Raw genomic sequence first — 19984 nt, forward strand, 5'->3', positions numbered from 1 at the left:
TGACACTACCTTACCTGCTGAAAGTGAGGAGAACTTGAAACACTTGTTGTAGAAGATCAAGGAATGCAGTCTTCAGTATGGAATTCATCTCAATGTCAAGAAAACATAGATTCTTACCACTAGACCAACAGGCCGTGTCATGATGGATGGAGAGGAGACAGAAACTGTCAACAGCTTCTTCATACTTGGATCCATAATTAACATCCTTGGTATGAGCAATCAGGAAATAAGGAGACACACGACACTGGGGAAATATGCAGTTAGGGACCTTTACAAATTATTGAGAAGTAGTGATGTCAGTTTGAAGACTAAGGTGTGTCTGATTCAGGCCATAATCTTTTCAATTACTTGCTATGCATCTGAGAGCTGGACAGTGAAAAAGGATGACACGAAAAGAACTGATGCCTTTGAACTTTGGTGTTTGAGAAGAGCACTGAATGTCCCATGATGGCAAAGAGTACGAAGAGGTATGTGCAGCCTAAGTGCTCTTTGGAGGCAAAAGCGATGAGGCTTTGCCTCACATACTTTCGGCATATTGCTAAGAGGACTATTCCTTGGAGAAGGACATGATGCTGGGAAGGGTAGAGAGTCAGCAAAGGAGAGGAAGACCCTCAACCAGATTGCTTGACACCATGACTGCCACAATGGGTTCTTGTGTGTGAGGAAGTGTATTGTTCATAGGGTCACTGTAAGTTGTATGCAACTTGATGGCACCTAACAATAACTCTCATTTTGTAGTAAGAATTAAAACTTGCAAAAGATATAAATAGCTTAGCACAATGACTTAAACATAGTCTAGTTAACTAGAATATAGTTTGAAAACTAATGCTAAAAATAGCTATACTAAAATATGAGCACACCACTTATTTTTTAATATGAAAAACATTTGTTTAACAAGCCTGTCTTCCAAGTTTGATCAAGAACAAATCTATCTAGCAAGGTCCAAGCAATTCCTATGTTATCCAGAGAACTTAAAAACATTTTAAAGAAACAGAATGACTCCCCCCCTCAAATCTCTGCTGAACCATAAAGCAGCATCTCGTTGAATTCCATCAAATTAGAATCGACCCATAGTTGACCTTGACCCTCTAGCAGAGTTTCAAGGACAGTACGTTATATGGGAGGAGACTGCCCATCCTTCTCCCATGGAACAGCTGGTGGATTCAAACCACATGCCTTTGGTATTGCAATACAATTTCTTACCACTAAGCCACTAGGGCTCTGTATTAAACCATAACGTATCTTAATATTTCCTCCAATTTAAAAAAAAATCTTAATTTTAATCATTCCATTGATAGCACTCAACTGTGATTTATCCAGAGAAATACAAGGCCCAGAGTTTCCATTTATAGAAGAAGTGATGCAAGGCAATTACACAGACTACACTTCACATGGTAACTCATGGTTGCTGTGATGCTGAAGACTGTGACAGTGATGTGCCAATCATGGTAATGGGTACCCATGGTGGACAGTGCTGGCTGGAGCTTTCTGACTAAATCAAGCCTGGAAGCAGGAGCGGCATCCACTTCCGAAATGGCTTGCCTCCAGAAACTCTATATACGAACAGTGCTCAGGCTGTTCGTTCATAGGGTCGCTATGAGTCGTCTACAACTCGACGGCATCAAACAACAACACCACCACTTCACATACAGGTGAAAAATATACATCCTCGAACAGTTCAGCTACATGAGCTTTTAAATGCAAAAGCATTAACTAGGCTTAATGAAACCAAATCAGCTAAGGACTTTGTCTAAAATAAAAATACCATCTGTATAACTGGAAATCCCAATTTCTATCTGGGTAATGCCCGGAAAAGAAGCCATGGCACAGAGGACAAGCACTGAGCTGGCAACTGAAAGATTACCAGTCTGGACCCACCAGCCACTCTGGGATAGAAAGAATAAGCATATTACTGGTGAGTCTATTCTGACTCAAGCTAACTTTAAAGGACAGAGTGAAACTGCCCTCCAGGGTCTGTTAGGACTGCAAAATCTATAAGTGCAGATTGCCTCAACTTTGTCCTGTGGAGCAGTCATTGGATCTGAACAGCCAACATTCTCTTTCATAAGCGAATGCTTAGTCCATAGAACCATAAAGCTGAAAACCCTGTGTTGCAGTCTGCCCTGCCCTACAGAATCACTAGGAATCAGAACGAACTTAGCAGCAATAGAATCTGTGGGTTTTGTTTTGCTTTATAAGGACCAGAAATCAGTGTAAGCAAAAAATTCTGCAGCTAATTGTGAAGCCCTGTAAGATATGCAAACTAAACGCCCGGGACCCCTTATCTATTCAGGAGGATGGGGGGACTGACTGGATTTTTATTTGCATGTGTAACAGTAAGATATTTCTATAGAGCAGGGGCATGATCTGATTCAGAGACCAAAACACTGTCTACAGAACCAGCTGCTTTCTCTGCCATAAGACCAGAAGAAGTGGCCAGTACCCAGCTAAATATTTGATAACAGAGTCCACACAAGATTCCTGATCAAAATGGGGGGCTGTGCCAACTATAATTTCAAACTTTTATGGACTCTAGATTTTCTGGAGGCATGGAGGGTGAATGTACATGAACCCCTGAAATGACCAATCTTTAAACGTCAAACTGGAAATATTCTCTGAAGATATCTTAAAACCAAACAAACCTTAACTTGTAAAAAAAAAAAAAAAAGGTCTGCCTTGAACATTATATGCTCTTTTATGATCTCTATGGAATCAAATTGGCAGCAACAACATGTACTATTAGAAAGAAACTTTAAAGGGCAATGAGTTTGGGACAATTCGGGAAAGGAGGCTGACAACAGTTTCACAACTCAAGGAATAAATACTATCAGAATAAATGTAACTGGAGTGTACATGTTGAATGCATTTATCTTTTGCTGTATAGATAGATTCTTAACAACACAAAATAAAAATAAGATGGAAAAAATATAGGTCCAGAAACCACCTCTGGACAGAATATTATTTGTGACAGAATAAACACCTTATTAAAAAGAATCTATAAGTATTGCACCTATCTAGTTTTGATCATCAAAGTAAGTTAGTAAATTTACACACACATATATTACTTAACATCCATAACACATTCTGTGAAATAGGACATTATTCAATATGAACTTTGTGAGACAGTGTATTAGACAGTCCACATACAAACTTGTTGCAGTGATAATAAAGCCAGTTAAGCAAAGCTTCACAAAGACACTGATAGGCTGAGAGATGGATGCACGGGACATGAGAAGCTGTCAATTAGTGCGTTGCTGAACTGAACAGATGCTACATGGAAGCTGGATCCTAACCATGCATAGCCTGGGCACTTTGGTGCTAAGCAGTGGGTGTAGACAGGTGATGCAGGAAGTGGACATAGAGCAGGTTGCGGGGAGCACAGCTGGCAGTGGCAGTGATGGCTTCAGCTGGTTTACTGATGCAACCACTTCTTGATCATGCTCAACTCTGCACCACGCTGACCCCGATGCTCTAGAGTGTCTCAATGGCCGGGAGTGTCATCATGCTCACAACAGGAGCAAAGAGTTAGGGATGAAAAATGGAATGGCTGCTGTGCAGTGAGTGAAGCTGGGAGGGGGAGAAGGGCAAGCAAGAGGCATCATCCTAGTGACAGCCCGTTATTCACTCTGAAGGCCTGGGATCCTTAAAATCATTAGGGAGGAAATAATTTAGGAAAGCATATTTAAAAAAAAAAAAAAAATAGGGACTACCAATTTACACACAAAGTGATTCAGGACCTCTTCCAAAGTGATTCAGAGTAACTTTTCACCATGTATAGGGAAAATAAGTTCCACAGTAAACAGTATCATCACTTTTACTTAATAATAACTATGTGGGTCTCTTGCATGTAGTGAGTCCATATTGTCACTCCACTACAAGATGCCTGTGTGGTGTGGCCAGGCCTGTATGGCTGGGCCAGACCCAGGAGTGTCTTCACTGCATCTTTTCCCCAGTGTCTGTGAAAGGCTGCAGCCCAGCCCAGGCACACTCAGACCCAACCAGTAACAGAATTACTGTTTACCAGGTCTGGGGGCCACAGTTCCAGTGTGACCCTTACCTTGCTCACCCACTACCTAGCTGTCTGTGGAGACCTCTTTGCTGCTGACCTGCAGTCTTGCACCAGGAGCATCAATATCACAGGTACTTTGGCCCTGAACATAGTTGACTAGCTACATCAGGGAGATTTCTTAAGCTCAAGGAGAAGAGGCTAGGTGGACACTTTTCTAGAAGGCAACAGTCATCTGAGGCCCAAGAGGAGAGCACCAATATACAGATCCTTCAAAAAACACTGAAAAAAAAACCAAACAAAACAAAACAAAAAAACCACAACACTGCCATAACTGGGAACATTATATACTTACAAGAACCTAACATCAACTAAGAAAAGACACACATAATGCCAAGAAAGCAGCAGTCTATCTCCGTTATCATGGGGTGGGGATGGGAGGATACCACTTCCCTTAAAAAAGCAGACCTAGTGAATACCCCAGAGAGAGAGAAAACAAGAAGAAATATGTTGATATGGAGTTATTTCACCAGCTACAGAAGAAGATGCAAATTCCTTGAGTCTCATGCCCTATCCAGATTGACGTGGACAAATGTAGAACACTTGAATGGACCCATCACAAAAGAAGAAATTGAAAAGGTCATAAAAAGTCTTCCTCATAAGAAAAGTCTTGAACCAGATGGTCTCACAGTTGAATCCTACTAGACGTTCAGAGAAAATCGTTCTCCGATTTTACTTAAAATATTAAAAAAAAAAAAAAACCAGAAAAAGAAGGAACATTTCCACAGTCATTCTATGAAGCAAGCATAACCTTAATATCAAAACTGTTGTTGTTATGTGCTGTCGAGTCGTTTGCGACTCTGCTCTATCCTGTGCCAACTGCATTGCCTCTGACACACTCATCCCGATTACCCCAGTCACTGAATCAATCCACCTCATAGAGGATCTTCCCCTCCTGTGCTGTCCCTCTACTCTACCCAGCATGATGTCCTTCTCCAAAGACCTGTCTCTCCTTGAAACATGTCCAAAGTATGTCAGACGAAGCCCCAGAATCTTTGCCTCCAAGGAGTAGCCTAGTTTAACCCTCTCTAGGATGAATCTGTTTGTTTTCATGGCAGTCCCTGGTACATTCAATACTCTTCTCCAGCACCACAGCTCAAAGGCATCACTTCTCCTTCTGTCCTCCCTAATCACTGTCCAGCTCTCTGATGCATAACAATTGATTGCAAAAACCATGGCCTGTATCAGGTGCACCTTCATCTCCAAAGAGAACATCAAAACTAGGCAAAGATATTACCAAGAAAGAAAACTACAGACCAGTCTCTCTCATGAACATAGATGCAAAAATCCTTAACAAAATCCTGGCCACTAGAATCCAAAAGCATATAAAAAAATAATTCATCATAATCAAGTGGGAGTCATAACAGTTATGTAACAACGGTTCAACATAAGGGAAATAATCAACATAATTCAGCACATTAACAAAACAAATAATAAGAACCATATGATCTTAGCAATTGATGGAGAAATGGCATTTGACAAAATCCAACACCACTTCCTAATAAAGACACTCAGCAAAATTGAATTTCCTCAACATAGTGAAAAGCATACATGCAAAACCAAGAGCTAATATCATTCTCAATAAAGGCTAAAAACATTTTCCTTGTGAATAGGGACCAGACAAGGACGCTGTCACCACGTATATTTAATATTGTATTGGAAGTGCCTGCTAGAGCAACAGGACTAGAGAAGGAAATAAAAGGCAGCCAGATAGACAAAAGGAGGTTTATACTATTGTTATATGCAGATGATGTGATAGTTTTATACACACACACACACACACACAAGCTCCAAAGAGTCAACAAAAAAACTGAGCTAGTAGACCAATTAGCTGAGTTGCAGGATATAAGATCAATATTCAGAAATCACTGGGATTCCTCTACAGTAATAAAAATATCTCAGAGAAAGAAACCAAGTTAGCAATACCATTCACAATAGACAACTACAAATTGAGATACTTGGGAGTGAACCTAACTAGAGACACAGAATATCTGTACAAAAAAAAAAAATCTGCAGAACATTTCTTCAAGACACAATAAAAGACCTACATAAAAGGAAAAAGATCCCCTGTTCTTGAAAAGGAAGACTCCATCTTGAGAAAATAACAATTCTACCAAAAGCAAACTACATGTTCAATGAAATCCAAATAAAGATACCAAATTATTTTTTAAGGAGAGCAAAAGGGAAATTGTCAAGTTTATTTGGAGAGGAAAGAGATACCAAATAAGCAAAGCTTTCTAAAACAAAAATGAAGTGGGAGGCCTAGCAGTCCCTGACCTCAAAACCTCCTACAGAGTAGTAATAACCAAAACACCATCGTACTAGTACAACAACAGATATACAGACCAGTGAAACAGAATTCAGAACCCAGAAATGGACCCATCTAACTATTTTCAACTGATATTTGACAAGGAAATAAAACCTATCAAATGGGGAAAATTACAACCTCTTCACAAATGGTGCTGGCAAAACTGGACTGCTACGTGCAAAAAGCTGAAACAGGATCTATATCTCACACCATATACAAAAACCAATCCAAGGTGGATCAGAGACCTGGGTGTAAAGCCCCAAACCATCAAATTCATAAGAGACAGACTGGGACCAAGTTTAGAAGGCCTCACTTACGGTTTAAAGAAAATGACAAATACAGCCAGAAATGCAGAATCTGGAGAGGATAAAACGGATGAATGGGTTTTACTAAAGACTAAATCTCTGTGCTCACCAAAAACTTTTTCCAAAAAGGTAAAATTAAAGCCTATTGACTGGGAACAGACATTTGGCAATACCATCTCAGACAAGGGTCTTATAACAAAAGTTTACAGAATACTCCTGGACCTTCAGAAGGAAAGACTCATAACCTAAGTACAAAATGAGCAAAAGACATGGAAAGACTTCTCACAGAGGAAGACATTCAGATGACCAAAAGACATCTGAAGAAATGCTCAAAATCACTGGCAATAAGAAAGATGCAAATCAAAACCACAATGAGATACCATCTCAACCCAGTAACAATGGCAAAGTTTAGCAGGGCAGTAAGCATTAACTGTTAGAGAGGATGCGGAGAGGTGGCAACTCTTACATTGTTGGTGAGATTGTAAAATGGTACAACCACTCCTGAAGACAGTTTGGTATTCCTCAAAAAGTTGAACATATAAACTCCATATGAGCTATTCTACTACTAAGAATATATTCCAAAGTGATCAGAACTGAAGCACAAATGGAGATGTGTACACTCATGTTCACAGCAGCAATATTCACCATCACAAGAGCATGGAAACAACCCAAATGTCCAACCACAACCTAGCAGACTGACAAACTGTGGTACATTCACATGATGGAATACTATGAAACACTCAGAAAAAACAATTTAAAAAATACTTTGTAACCTGGGAAAGGCTGGAGAACACCTAGCTGAGTAAACTAAGTGTTATAAAGACAAATACTGCACAAGAGCATTATTGTAAAAATAGAAGGATAACTAGGAAAACATGTATGGGAACTCAAGGGAAAGAAAGAAAAGGATGGAGGATAGGGATGAAACCACAAGGTTACAGAGTTTGGTGGTTGGAGGACGGGGTGTAGGGGAAGTATATGGGAAGAATCTCGAGGAAAAGACAAGGTAATGATGGGAAAGGTTCAATGGCGATTAATTTTATAAAACATAATGCATGAGAATTATCGTATGAAACACAACGTGAATGAAGAGTAGTGTGAAACACAGTGTGTATATACTTTGTAATGCCTTTGAGCTGTGGTGCTGGAGAAGAGTATTGAATGTACCATGGACTGCCAAGAAAACAAACAGATTCATCCTAGAGAGGGTTAAACCAGGCTACTCCTTGGAGGCAAGGATTCTGGGGCTTCATCTGACATACTTTGGACATGTTGTAAGGAGAGACAGGTCCTCGGAGAGGGACATCATGCTTCGGAGGGTGGAGGGACAGCGCAGGAGGGGAAGACCCTCTATGAGGTGGATTGATTCAGTGACTGGGGTAATCAGGACTGGTGTGTCAGAGGCAATGCGATTGGCACAGGATAGAGCAGAGTTTAGGGCTGTTGTACATAGGGTCTCTATGAGTCGCAAACGACTCAATGGCACATAACAACAACAACAACAAGCAAATCAATAAAAAACTCAACAAAAAAATTAATACCATAAAAACATTAATAACACACAGCAAGACATGATAACTCTCCTAGAAAATTTTCAAAAGCAGAACATCCTTTTAAAAAATCTAATAAATAATAATCTCATGACAATTCAGGCATGAGTGAGAATATAGCTGGAAAGATCTTATTAGAGAGTCCTTTTCAGTACAACATACTGTCCCAATTATAAAATATGCCCAATCTACTCGCCTACCACAGTCAATAAGAGAAGATGCTGTCTCTAACATATGCACACCATGATGAAACTTTGCAAATATGTGTGTTGAAATCAAGGCAAATGTACAAATCATGGTATTCGGCTCCTGCCATAGTTTACCAGGACACCTTAACAAAATAGCAGTAACACTGCAGGACTCTCCTGTTTCTGCTTTCCTTCCCACATCTTTAGTACTCTATTCATTAAACACATACAGTTTCATTCATGTACATTTTCTACATAATTTCTGTGCACTATGTTTTGCATAATTAATTACTATTGAGCTGTCACTTTTACTCCCTGTGTTTTCAAGTCTCAACTGCAATATATCTATTTCTTCACCACCCCATCCTCCCATTAATCTCTGCTCTCCTAGTTATTTCCTCTTCATTCTTCCACACTCTTTCTCCCTTTTCTCTTTTATATGTATTTTTCTCTTATCCCTATTTGCTAACTTCAATAGTTGTATCATATTAATCTTGATAAGGAATCAAGATAGACTCATCTTCCCTTGTCCTGCTTCGTTGTTGCTGCTGCTTGTTGTGTGTCACCAAGTCGCAACCAACTTGACCCTCCGGTGGGTTTTCAGAGCCAGTAAATCATAGAAGAGGAGACTGACTGTCCATCCTGCTCCTGCAAAGCAGCTGATGGATTTGGGATTGCAGCACAGCTTCTTACCACTAGGCCATCACTTTTAGATCATGAGCTGATGCTCTACTTCTGGTGATGTAATTTGGAGGGAACTTCACTGCTAACCCAAAAGTAGTAGTACCTCCAGTAGTTTGAATCCATCAGTGAATCAGAGGGAGAAAGATAAGCAATCTCTTCCCATGTCATTTACAATGACTGAAAACCCACCAGAGACTCAGCTGAGTTAGTTCCAACCAGTCAGCAATAAATAAGAGTATGAGTCTACCTCTGGAAGTGAAAATACAAACTGGTGTTTGTCCATTAATCCCTCTAGTCACAAGGACTAACTAGGTAATGGGTTACCAAAAGTGGTCCAAAACTGTCAGCTCTGAGCCTTGGACTACAAATATTGGGGTAAAATGAGTCTTTATAGGTCTGCACAAAGATGCTAAAATGTAAACTGAAATCTTTCCAGACCTATTGGATGGAAAGCCAACAGAGATATATAATAGTGATGTGGATCAAAAGCAAGGAACAAGAACTAAGGAGGGAGGAGAACAAAGAATAAACAAGGCAGTGATAAAGCACCTGGCTGTAACATTTAGTTATTGAATTTTGCTATTCTTATTGGGGTGAGATGATATCTCATAGTTGTTTGATTTGGATCTCTCCTAGAGCTAGTGATTTTGAACATTTCTTCATGTGTTTTTTCACCATCTTAATGTCTTCTTTGGTGAAATGTCTGTTCATATCCTGTGCCCATTATCTTGTTGTGATACTCAAGTATTTTATAAATTTTAGATAGAAGTCCCTTATCTGACATGTCATTAGCAAATACTTTTTCCCAATCTGTGGCTTCTCTTTTTACCTTGTTGGAGAAGTTTTTGGATGTACCAAAGGATTTGATTCTTAGAAGGTCCCATTCATCTATTTTTTTCTTCTCCTGGTTGTAGGTTTTTCAGGATGCTTGGATGATTGTTCATGTTGTGGATTAATGCTTCTAGGGTTCATCCAAGCTTTTATCTTTTTAGTCCTTGGTTTTAGTCCCGGGTTCTTGATCTACTTGGAGTTGTTTTTGTGCATTGTGTGAGATGTGGGTCTTGTTTGTGTTTTCTACGAGTCGTTTTCCAATTTCACCAACACTATTTTTTTTTAAAAAAAAAGGCTGTCATTTCCCCACTTAACAAGAATTATCTCCTTGTAAAAAATCAGTTGCCCATAGCTAGATGAGCTGATTTCTGGGTTCTCAATTCTATTGCACTGATTCATGTGTCTGTCATTGTACCAGTACCACACTGTCTTGACCACCATGGCAATGCAGTATGATTTGAAATCAGGGAGTGAGATACCTTCTACCTTGTTTCTCTTTATATAGAGTGTTTTGCTTATTTGGGGGTCTCTTTCCATTCTAAATGAAATTGGAGATTGACTTTTCCATTCCACTGAACAATGGAGTTGGGATTTGTATTGGAATTTCATTGAACATGTAGACTGCCTCTGAAAAGATTATCATTTTCACAATATTGAGTCTTCCTGTCCATGAGCAAGGGCCATTATCTCTCATGAACATAGATGCAAAATTCCTGAATAAAGTCCTGGCTAAAAGAATCCAAGAGCACATTAAAAAAAAAATCATTACTATGACCAAATGGGATTCATCACAGGTATGCAAGGATGGTTCAACATAAGAAAAAAAATCAGTGTAATTCATTGCATTATCAAAGCAAAGAACAAGAACCACATGATCCTATTAATTGATGCAGAAAAGGTCTTTGACAAAATCCAATACCCTTTCCTGCTTAAAACACTCAACAAAATAGAAATTGAGAGGAATTTCCTCAATATAGTAAAATGTATATACACAAACCCAAGAACCAACATTATTCTCAATGGAGAGAGATTAAAGGCATTCCCTATGAGAAAGGGAACTAGGAAAGGATGCCCATTATCATCGCTCTTATTTATTATTCTACTAGAAGTCTTAGTGGTAGCTATAAGACAAGAAATAAGAGGTATCCAAATTGGAAAAGAGGAGGTAAAATTATCTCTCTATGCAGATGATATGATAGTATACTTAGAAAACCCTGAAGACTCAGTAAGAAAACTACTTAACATAGTTGATCAAGTCATCAAAGTGGCAGGATACAAGATAAACATACAAAAATCAATTGGATTTCTCTATGGTGACAGAGAATATAGAATTGGAGCTAAGAAAAACAATCACAATAGTTAATCACAAGATTAAATACTTGGAAGTAAATCTAACTAGAAACACAAAGGATCTATTCAAAGAAAATTATAAAACATTACTATACGAAACAAAAAGAGACCTGGAGAGATAGAGTACATTCCTGTAGGTAAGGATTATAAAGAGCAGACATCATACTCCTAACAATTACCTGATTTGCAAACAGAAATGTCTACCTTTCCAGCACAATGGCATTGTAAAAGCATAATGAGATATGCTGTTTGTCCCTAAGACACTCTCATTTTAAAGAGATGATATACTGAACTGGGTTAATGACACATTTAATGTGACAAAGTTCTACAGTATCTAGAAAATCTGTATTTAAAATGCTACAACAACAACACAAGAATTAAGAAATTATTACTGAAACCACTTCATGAACTTACAAAGCCGCAGCTGCTGAGATGGATCAAATTGAAACTGCACTTAAATTTGTGGGAAATTTTTAAAAACTAAATTCTAAAAAAGTCTTCATTTAATGTTTTTCCATCATTCTTACCATCTTTAAACACACCTTCACAAGTTACTGAGCACAATGCTCTTCTGACTTAATCAGAACCTCTCTCATGACCCAACAACACTCAGTCAATAATTACTAAGCTGTAAAAGTGGCTTTTGCATAAGTTGATTTGCTTCAATGCTTCTACACTTGGTGACCCAGTTTTTAGTATTTTTTTTCCAAACCTCATCACTTAAATTTTAAAATCAATCACAAAGGGGAGGAAGGGAAATTGCCTATCCACTAAGTATTGCAAAACTATCAATTTCAAACTTGCTCTATATTTATATGCCACCGAGATCCTTTGATGTTTTGGTGTTTTTGTTTTGCTTTACCCTAAAGCAGAGAAAAACCAATACCCAGAAACATAAATGAGATGTTCATTAAAGTTAATGTGACCATCCCAGAGTCAGAGGAAGAAAAGGTAAAACCAAAAATAAGAAATGTCTGCAACAAGACAGTTTTGATAAATGCTACTACTAAGCATGCTCATTTTACTGAAGGAAATTATTTTTATTCATAATAAAGTCAAATTGCAGTTTTCCTTAAATCACAGAGAATATGTGTTTTCTGCTATTTTTATTATTTTTCTGGCATTATTTATTACTTACCAACCTTCAGTTTTACACAGGTGGGTCTTGATTCCCCTCACACGCTAGCTGTTACCCGTCATATTCACCTTACAAGAGACTACAGCAGACTCCGAATAAAGCTACAGTTGCAAAGGAACAGCTCCAGTATTTTTGACACCAAATAAAACCTTCCCTTACTCTGTCCTCCCCCTTAGGAAAAACAAAAACAAAAAACCTCCACACTAAAATATACCCCTGTTAGTAAGTGATCATTTCTAGAATAAAAACTTCACTTACAGACAGAAGCTTTCAAAAGAGCACGGCATGAACATCTGAACTCTAAGTGCCTCCATCTTTTTTCCTTTAAGGTGTTCTGCAAGCCCTTGGCGAAGAGTGAAAGTCAAACTCAGTTCTGGCACTGGCTGTGTCACTAGGGGTGGCTCCTGATAAGGCCCTAGAAACTCCAATCCAAATACAGCTCCATGATAGAATTCTGCCTGCTGTCTGTCTGCAACTGCAGACCTGTTTAATCCAGTACCTACTGTACCTGCAGGACAAAAATGCAGTCAGGCCCACCTCACAGGGGGCTGCTATGTGAGAACACAGAGCAAGGCACAGTACAGACAGCACCCCAGCTGCCAGGCTAGCACCAGATGTGGCTGTCCTGAGCTCAGTTGTTGCTGGAGGCTTGCAGAGGCTGACCACTGTTAGAGAAAAGTAGAAGGAGAAGCTATTTCACATACCACCGAATGGTTAAAACTTAATAGGTGCACAGACCCCAGAGAGGTTGTAGCATGCGTGTACCCTCTCTGCACTAGCGAGATTACAGACTAACTCCTCACCATTCCCTAGCTGCCAGGCGTCCCAGCACAGTATTTTTGGAACTGGAGCCTGATAACTGAGCATACCCTCCCACTGACAGAAAGCATTCCTGAACCTCAGCCCCCCAAAAATATAAGGATTGTCCTTGCTTTGTCCCACAGGAAGTAAAACACAAGCTGCTTCTAACTGTGGGCACAGTCTTTCAGGACAGAGGCATCTTTAGGTCATACATTTGTGTATTTTCAAGTAGTCATCCAATCAAATTCTGAACACACTGGTATATAAGAAGGAAAAAATAACAATATATGGCCTCAAAAAACACTTCAGAATTCCAACATGACAACATCAATATGATCAAACATTTATGTAACTGCTACAGAGTGAGCACATCAAAGACATCCTGTAGAACTGCACAGAATAGGTATGCTTTCCCTCCAGTCACAAATGTAAGGTCAAAGAATAACTCCTTACATTGACTAGCTATATACCCTGGGCAGGTAACTTCATCTCTCTGTGCCTAAAGGTTAAAGTAAGTGAGTGGAAAATACTGTAATCTCCATCAGCAATAATCAACTCAGATTTCAAAACTTGCCAAAAGCATCCATCTCTTGATCTGACTGCTGATACTACGGGAGTTGATTGTTGATTCAAGCAAGATTGATGACCCAACCAATCATTGCCAACTTTACTCATTTCTCCATTTACCATGAAGTTGCCTACTGGCTCAGGGGTAAGGACAATTGTTTTCCTGATGTTTAGATGCAATCCATAACAAAGGCTAGAGTCCTAAATCTTCTACAGCAAGCATTTAAAAGCATCCACTTTCACCAAGCAAGGTTGTGTCAACTGCTTAATGTAGGTTGTTGTTGATGAATCTTCCTTTGATTTGGATGCCACATGCCTCTTCACAGAGTCCAGCTACACAAATTACTTGTTCAGCATACATATACTGAACAGGTATGGAGAGAAGATACATCTCTAATGCACACTCTTACCTGATTTTGCATGAGGATAATTAAATGTTCTGAGGTTTCCATTCCTTTCAACGGTAGCCATAATTTGTTATGATCCACACAAATATTCTTGCATAGTCAATAAAACACAAACAAATATTCTCCTGGTATTCTCCACTTTAAACTAGGATCTATCTAACACCATCATTGATATCCCTGGTGCCACAGCCCCCTCTTGAACTTCTGACAGTTTCTTGTCAATGCACTGTTCCAATCACTTTTTAATGATCTTCAGCAATATTTTGCTTGCATGTGGTATTATTTGTTCAATCATTTTCACATTCTGTTGGCTCACTTTTCTTAGATATGGGAACAATTAATCTCTTCTTATCAGTCAGCCAGGCAGCTGTCCTCCAAATCTCCTGCCACAGAATGGGAAGCACATGCAGGGCTGCATCTATCATTTGAAGCCTGCCTACTGGTATCCTGGTGCTTTCTGGGGCCTATTTAAAAAAAAAAAACCACACACACACAAATCCAATGCCTTCAGTATAGCTTAAACATCTTCCTTCATTAGTACTGGCTCTTTTTTATATAGTACTTCCTAAAATGTTTTGATGTCAACCAATTCTTTTCGGGACAGTGACTATGTATACTCCTTCCATCTTCTTTTGATACTTTATTGGATTATTCAAGATTTTTCCAATAGCACCTTTCAGTATTGAATTTGTTTTTCAGGGGTTTTTTCTCATACATTTTGCTGTTTGGGTTTTTTTATTATTCTTATTATTGCTAATTTTAATGAATATTTACAGAGACTTTAGATTTCCATTCATTCATTGTTGCATTTTTCTCCCCTTCCAACCCTACTACACTACCCCCTTGGAAAAGTAAAATTCTTTCATTGTTTTACAATTGCTCCCCCAGGTCGACTCCACCATGCAGCCATCACTCTAGACTCCTGTCATGACAGAAATACCTAATCACATATCTCTTTTAAACAGTTTTCTCCCTCCTCTGTTTCAGTGCAATATACATTATTGAACCCATCTTACTCAGTCTCTCCCCAACCCCAAGGTCAGTCCCGTTCTAAACAGTGGCACCATGCAATATTTGTCCTTTTGTGACTGGGATATTTCACTCAGCATAATGTTCTCCAGAGTCAACCATTTTGAATAATACTGCATGAGTTCCTTGTTTTTCAATGCAGCATAGTATTCCATTGTGTGAATATACCACGGCTTCTCTATCCATTCATTCGTTGATGGGCACGTAGGTTGTTTCCAACTCCTTGCTATTGTGAACAAAGCTGTGATAAATATGGGTGTGCATATATCTGCTTGGATGCCAGTGATGGTCTGTTTGGGGTATATTCCCAGTAGTGGAATTGCTGGGTCAAATGGTATCTCTATTTGTAAGTTTGTGAGAAAGCGCCACACCTCCTTCCACAATGGTTGCACCATTTTACACTTCCACCAATGGTGAATAAGGGTTCCAGTTTCTCCACAACCTTGCCAGCATTTGTTGCTTGCTGTTCTGTTAAATTTTGCTGTTCTTACTGGGGTGAGATGATATCTCATAGTTGTTTTAATCTGCATCTCTTTTAGAGCTAGGGGGTTTTAACATTTCTTCTTGTGCTTATTGGCCATCTGAGTGTCTTCTTTGGTGAATGTTTTTTCAGATTGAGAAATGCTGAGAGAGCTCTTCCATTTTCTGACTCCAGCTCTTTGCATATTTCATTATAATGTCTTGCTCTGCTCTTTGAATTTTCTGTTCATCTCTTTTACTTCAACATCTCTTCCCTTTGTTTTTACTTTTAGACACTCTAATACAATTCTAAAACCTCTTCCGACATAGATTTTTTTCCTTTCTCCTCTATCTTTCTATTGACCCTTAACTCTCTTCAAGGATGAAATTCCTGATGCCCTCCCACAGCTCCTCTGGTCTTCAATCACTGGTGTTCAACTCCTCAAATTTGTTCTTGTGATGATTTTTCAATTCAGGCAGAAAAGGCAAAAGATTGTATTTTAGTTCTTGTGGACTTATTTTCATTTTCTTCAGCCTCAGTTTGAACCTGCACATGAGCACCTGGGCTGGTTATGAGTGCTGATACTGAGCTTCTCCAACAAGCCTTTCCACAGATATAGTCAATCTGATTCCTGTGCAGTCCATCAGATAAGGTCCTTGTGTAACGTTGTAGTTTGTATTTTTTTTAAAAGGTTATCAGTCCATCAGGTAAGGTCCTTTTGTAAAGTTGTGATTTGTATGTTTTTTTTAAAAAAAGTTATTTGCTATGAATAAGTAATTGAACAATCAAAATTCTATGATTTAGTCCTCAACCTCATTTCTGTCACCAAGTCCATACTCACCTACTATCATTCCTTCTTCATTGTTTTTGAATTTTGCTTTCCAGTCACCAGTAATAGAAATGCATCATGACTGCATGTTTGATCAATTTTGGACTGCAAAAGTTGGTAGAAATCCTCAATTTCTTCCTCTTTGTTATAGTTTTTGTTGTATATATTTGAATAAGAGTCATGTTACCAGGTCTTCCTTCTATGTATATGAATAATATCCTATCCCTCACAATATTGTACTTTAGGCTAGACCTTGAAATTGCCCTTTTAATTGTGAATACAATCTCCTTCTTCAGTTTTTCATTCCCAACATAGTAGATCATATTCAAAATATGACTGGATTCAAGATGACCCATGCTAGTCCCTTTCAGTTCACTGAAGCTGAGAACGTCAATTTTTATGTGTTCCATTTAATTTCTGACAACTTGCAGTTTTTCTACAATCATACTCACACATTCTGCTTTCCAATTATTAATGGAATTATTTGCAGCTGTTTCTCCTCATTTATTAGTGACTTCTCATTTGGGCTCCAATACTATACCAACCTGCATTCCTCTGTTGTTCAGGATTCTATTTATTATCTGACCTTAACTGGAGCAAGTTATTACACTCTTCTGAGTCCTAAGATCTCTATCAGTAACATGAGAATATTAACATTACCTATTTCACAGATTAATGTGATGATTAAATAAGGCAAAGTATAAAAAAAACTCAGCATGATACATAAAAGTCTACTTTAAAACTCTTAATCTATGTTATATGAGGAACAAGTGCCCAATTCAGAAAATTGTATTAGCTGAAAGAGGTCTGCTGGCATAGTTTATTATGTGGTGGGTGACAAATAGATGGGCAGTGGTTCAAATCCACCAGGTGCTCCAATAAAGACAGACAAAGAGTCTCCTAGAGGAAGATAAGATTACAGTTTCAGAACTTGATGGAAGGTCACTAAGAGTCGACTTTAGCTTGATATCAGCAATCTGGGTCCATTTTGATGTGTAACAAAGGGAAGAAGGATCCTTTTCACAATTCTTTGTGCCCTCAGTCCTTAAAGCTTCAATGAATTTCAAAGTCTAGGACAAGTAAATTATTTAGAAGCAATGTAAAGATGCTATTGAAAGGAAATTTGAGGAGACTATAGATTTAAAATATGTAAAAGTCTGGAAAAATTCTAGATAAATTCTTGAGTGACATTAACTTATCATATTAATTACACAGTATATAATTTAAAGAATGGCAAGTATAGGAGTCCTGGTGGCACATGGTTAAGGTGATCATCTGCTAACAAAAAGGTCAATGTTTCAAGTGCACCAGTTCTTCAGAAGGATGTAACAGTCTGCATCCATAAATACCATATTCTAGGAAGTCATGCAGCAGTTCTACTTTATCTTGTAGTGTCCCTGTAAGAATTGACTATATATAAAAAAAAAAAAAGAATCGACTATATGACAATTGGCTGAAGATCTTAAGAGGTCACCTGTGACTACTAACTGGGGATAAATTAGCTGTGCTCTTTGAATCATTATTCTAGTCCAAGGAAGAATTCTGCTGTCATTTTGCAACTATGTTTTTAATCTATGTTTATTATACAAACACACCCAGAACTGGTATATCCCTAAAGGACATCAGGCTTGGTAAAAGAGAAGGCCAGTGAAAAAGACCAAGATCCTCAATGTCCTAGATTAACAATAACTACAACAATGGCCTCTACCAGCATGGCAGGTAGGACTGGCAGGGTTTTGTTCAATCTACAGAAGGTCACAGTAAGGGAGCACCAACTCATTTCCATGTTCGATGGCTGGCAGGACTGGCAGGGTTTTGTTCAATCTACAGAAGGTCACAGTAAGGGAGCACCAACTCATTTAAATGTTTGATGGCACCGAACAATTGCCAGAAACTAAGCAGCAGATCCCATTCTCATATGAGCAAAATGATAATCTCTTTGTGCTTAACCTTATGTTAAGTTTGTATAAACTGTTAAATAAACCATAAACTCACTTCACACAGTAAAATAAATTTCCAATAATAAAATTCTGAAGTGTCATAAACATTCACTCTTCTACTAATGACATCCTATTTCAGTTATGCGGACTAAAAAGGATTCTAAATGAAGGGGGGTAATATTTGCACAAAAATCCTTCCTGTCTGTTGATTAAACTTAATCAATCATAATAAATTCAATACACATTAGTGGTCTCTATCTAATTCACACTCTGGGGAGTCTTTCCTTATAATCAAAGCATACATTTATGTTAATAGTAAAATGTTAGAAAAAAACAATATTTTACATTAAGAGTCTTGTAAATTCAAGTGACACTCCATTAAATGAACTATGAAAGTATTAAACCTTTGCTTAAAAAACTAAAACCACACCCTCTTAAATAATATTAAGTCAGACACTAAGCAGAGCATCTAATTATCTCTTTAACATTTGTTGTTATTTTCATGTACATTAGAGTAAAAAATGATCCATAGCTGATCCTCCAGTGGGTTTTCCAAGGCAGTTAACTGCATAGAAGATTGTCCATCTGTCTCCTGAGGAGCAGTTGTTAGACTTGAACTGTATTCTTTTGGAACTGAAATGCAGCTTATTACCACTAGGCCAGCAGAGCCCCCTTTAACACTTATTCTGTATTTTCTGTCAATAGACATATAATGGGGATATAGAGAAAAACAAGCATTCCTATTTAAAATTTATCTGGCTTCTCAGGGACCTCTCCAGAGTACTGGAGAGCAATAATGTCAATCTGGAGAAAAAGGTGCACCTGAACCAGGCCAGAGTCACAAATTACTCTTCAGTTAGCTATCTAAATAATGAAGGTAGGGAGAAAAAGCCTGTCTTCATCATTCATTTGAAGAATACTCCAGAAGCAGTAGCAAAGTTTAACAGGACAAGTAATAAATATTAGAGAGGGTATGGTGAGAAGGGAACACTTATACATTGTTGGTGGGATTGTAAAATGGTACAACTACTCTGGAATGCTGTTAGGTGCTTCCTCAAAAAGCTGAAAAAGAAATTCCATTTGGCCCAGCTATTCCAGTGATTGGAATATACCCTGAGAAAACGAGAACTGGGGCACAAATAGAGTCTTGTACATAAATGTTCATAGCAGCTTATTCACCATTGCAAGAACATGGAAACAGCCCAAATGTCCAACCACAAGTGAATGGACTTAGAAATTATAGTACATTCACATGATGGAATACTATACAGAACAGAGGAGAAATTATTTTATAAATTACTACCTAACTTGGGAAGGACTTTATAAATTTTATAAATTACTCCCTAATTTGACTCACTGTATCGAAAGGAATTGGAAGACACAGAAGAATTTCATGAAACAACATATGAGCAAGAGCCTATGATGATGAAAGAAGTAGTTCAGGCTGCTTTGAAGGAAATGGCAAAAAATAAGGCTCCAGGAATAGATGGTATACCAACTGACATATTTCAGTTAACAGATGCTGCCCTGC

At 38.3% G+C, this 19984-nt stretch overlaps 1 protein-coding gene across 3 annotated transcripts in view; it reads right to left on the bottom strand.

Moving 5' to 3' along the window:
• MITF (microphthalmia-associated transcription factor) overlaps positions 1–19984 on the bottom strand; it is a 407075-nt gene that overhangs the window by 158368 nt on the left and 228723 nt on the right. The window contains exon 1 of one of the 3 annotated variants that reach the window (XM_006895940.1): positions 12679–12785. The exons of the other annotated variants lie outside the window; for them this stretch is intronic. Coding sequence (XP_006896002.1) covers positions 12679–12734 — 56 coding nt within the window. The 5' untranslated portion in view covers positions 12735–12785. Of the gene's footprint in view, positions 1–12678; positions 12786–19984 lie in introns of those variants that run through there. 3 annotated transcript variants of the gene reach the window in all.

This window comes from Elephantulus edwardii, unplaced genomic scaffold (assembly GCF_000299155.1).
Source record: "Elephantulus edwardii isolate Elephantulus edwardi_28Jun2011 unplaced genomic scaffold, EleEdw1.0 scaffold00177, whole genome shotgun sequence".
Classification (NCBI taxonomy): Eukaryota; Metazoa; Chordata; class Mammalia; order Macroscelidea; family Macroscelididae; genus Elephantulus; species Elephantulus edwardii.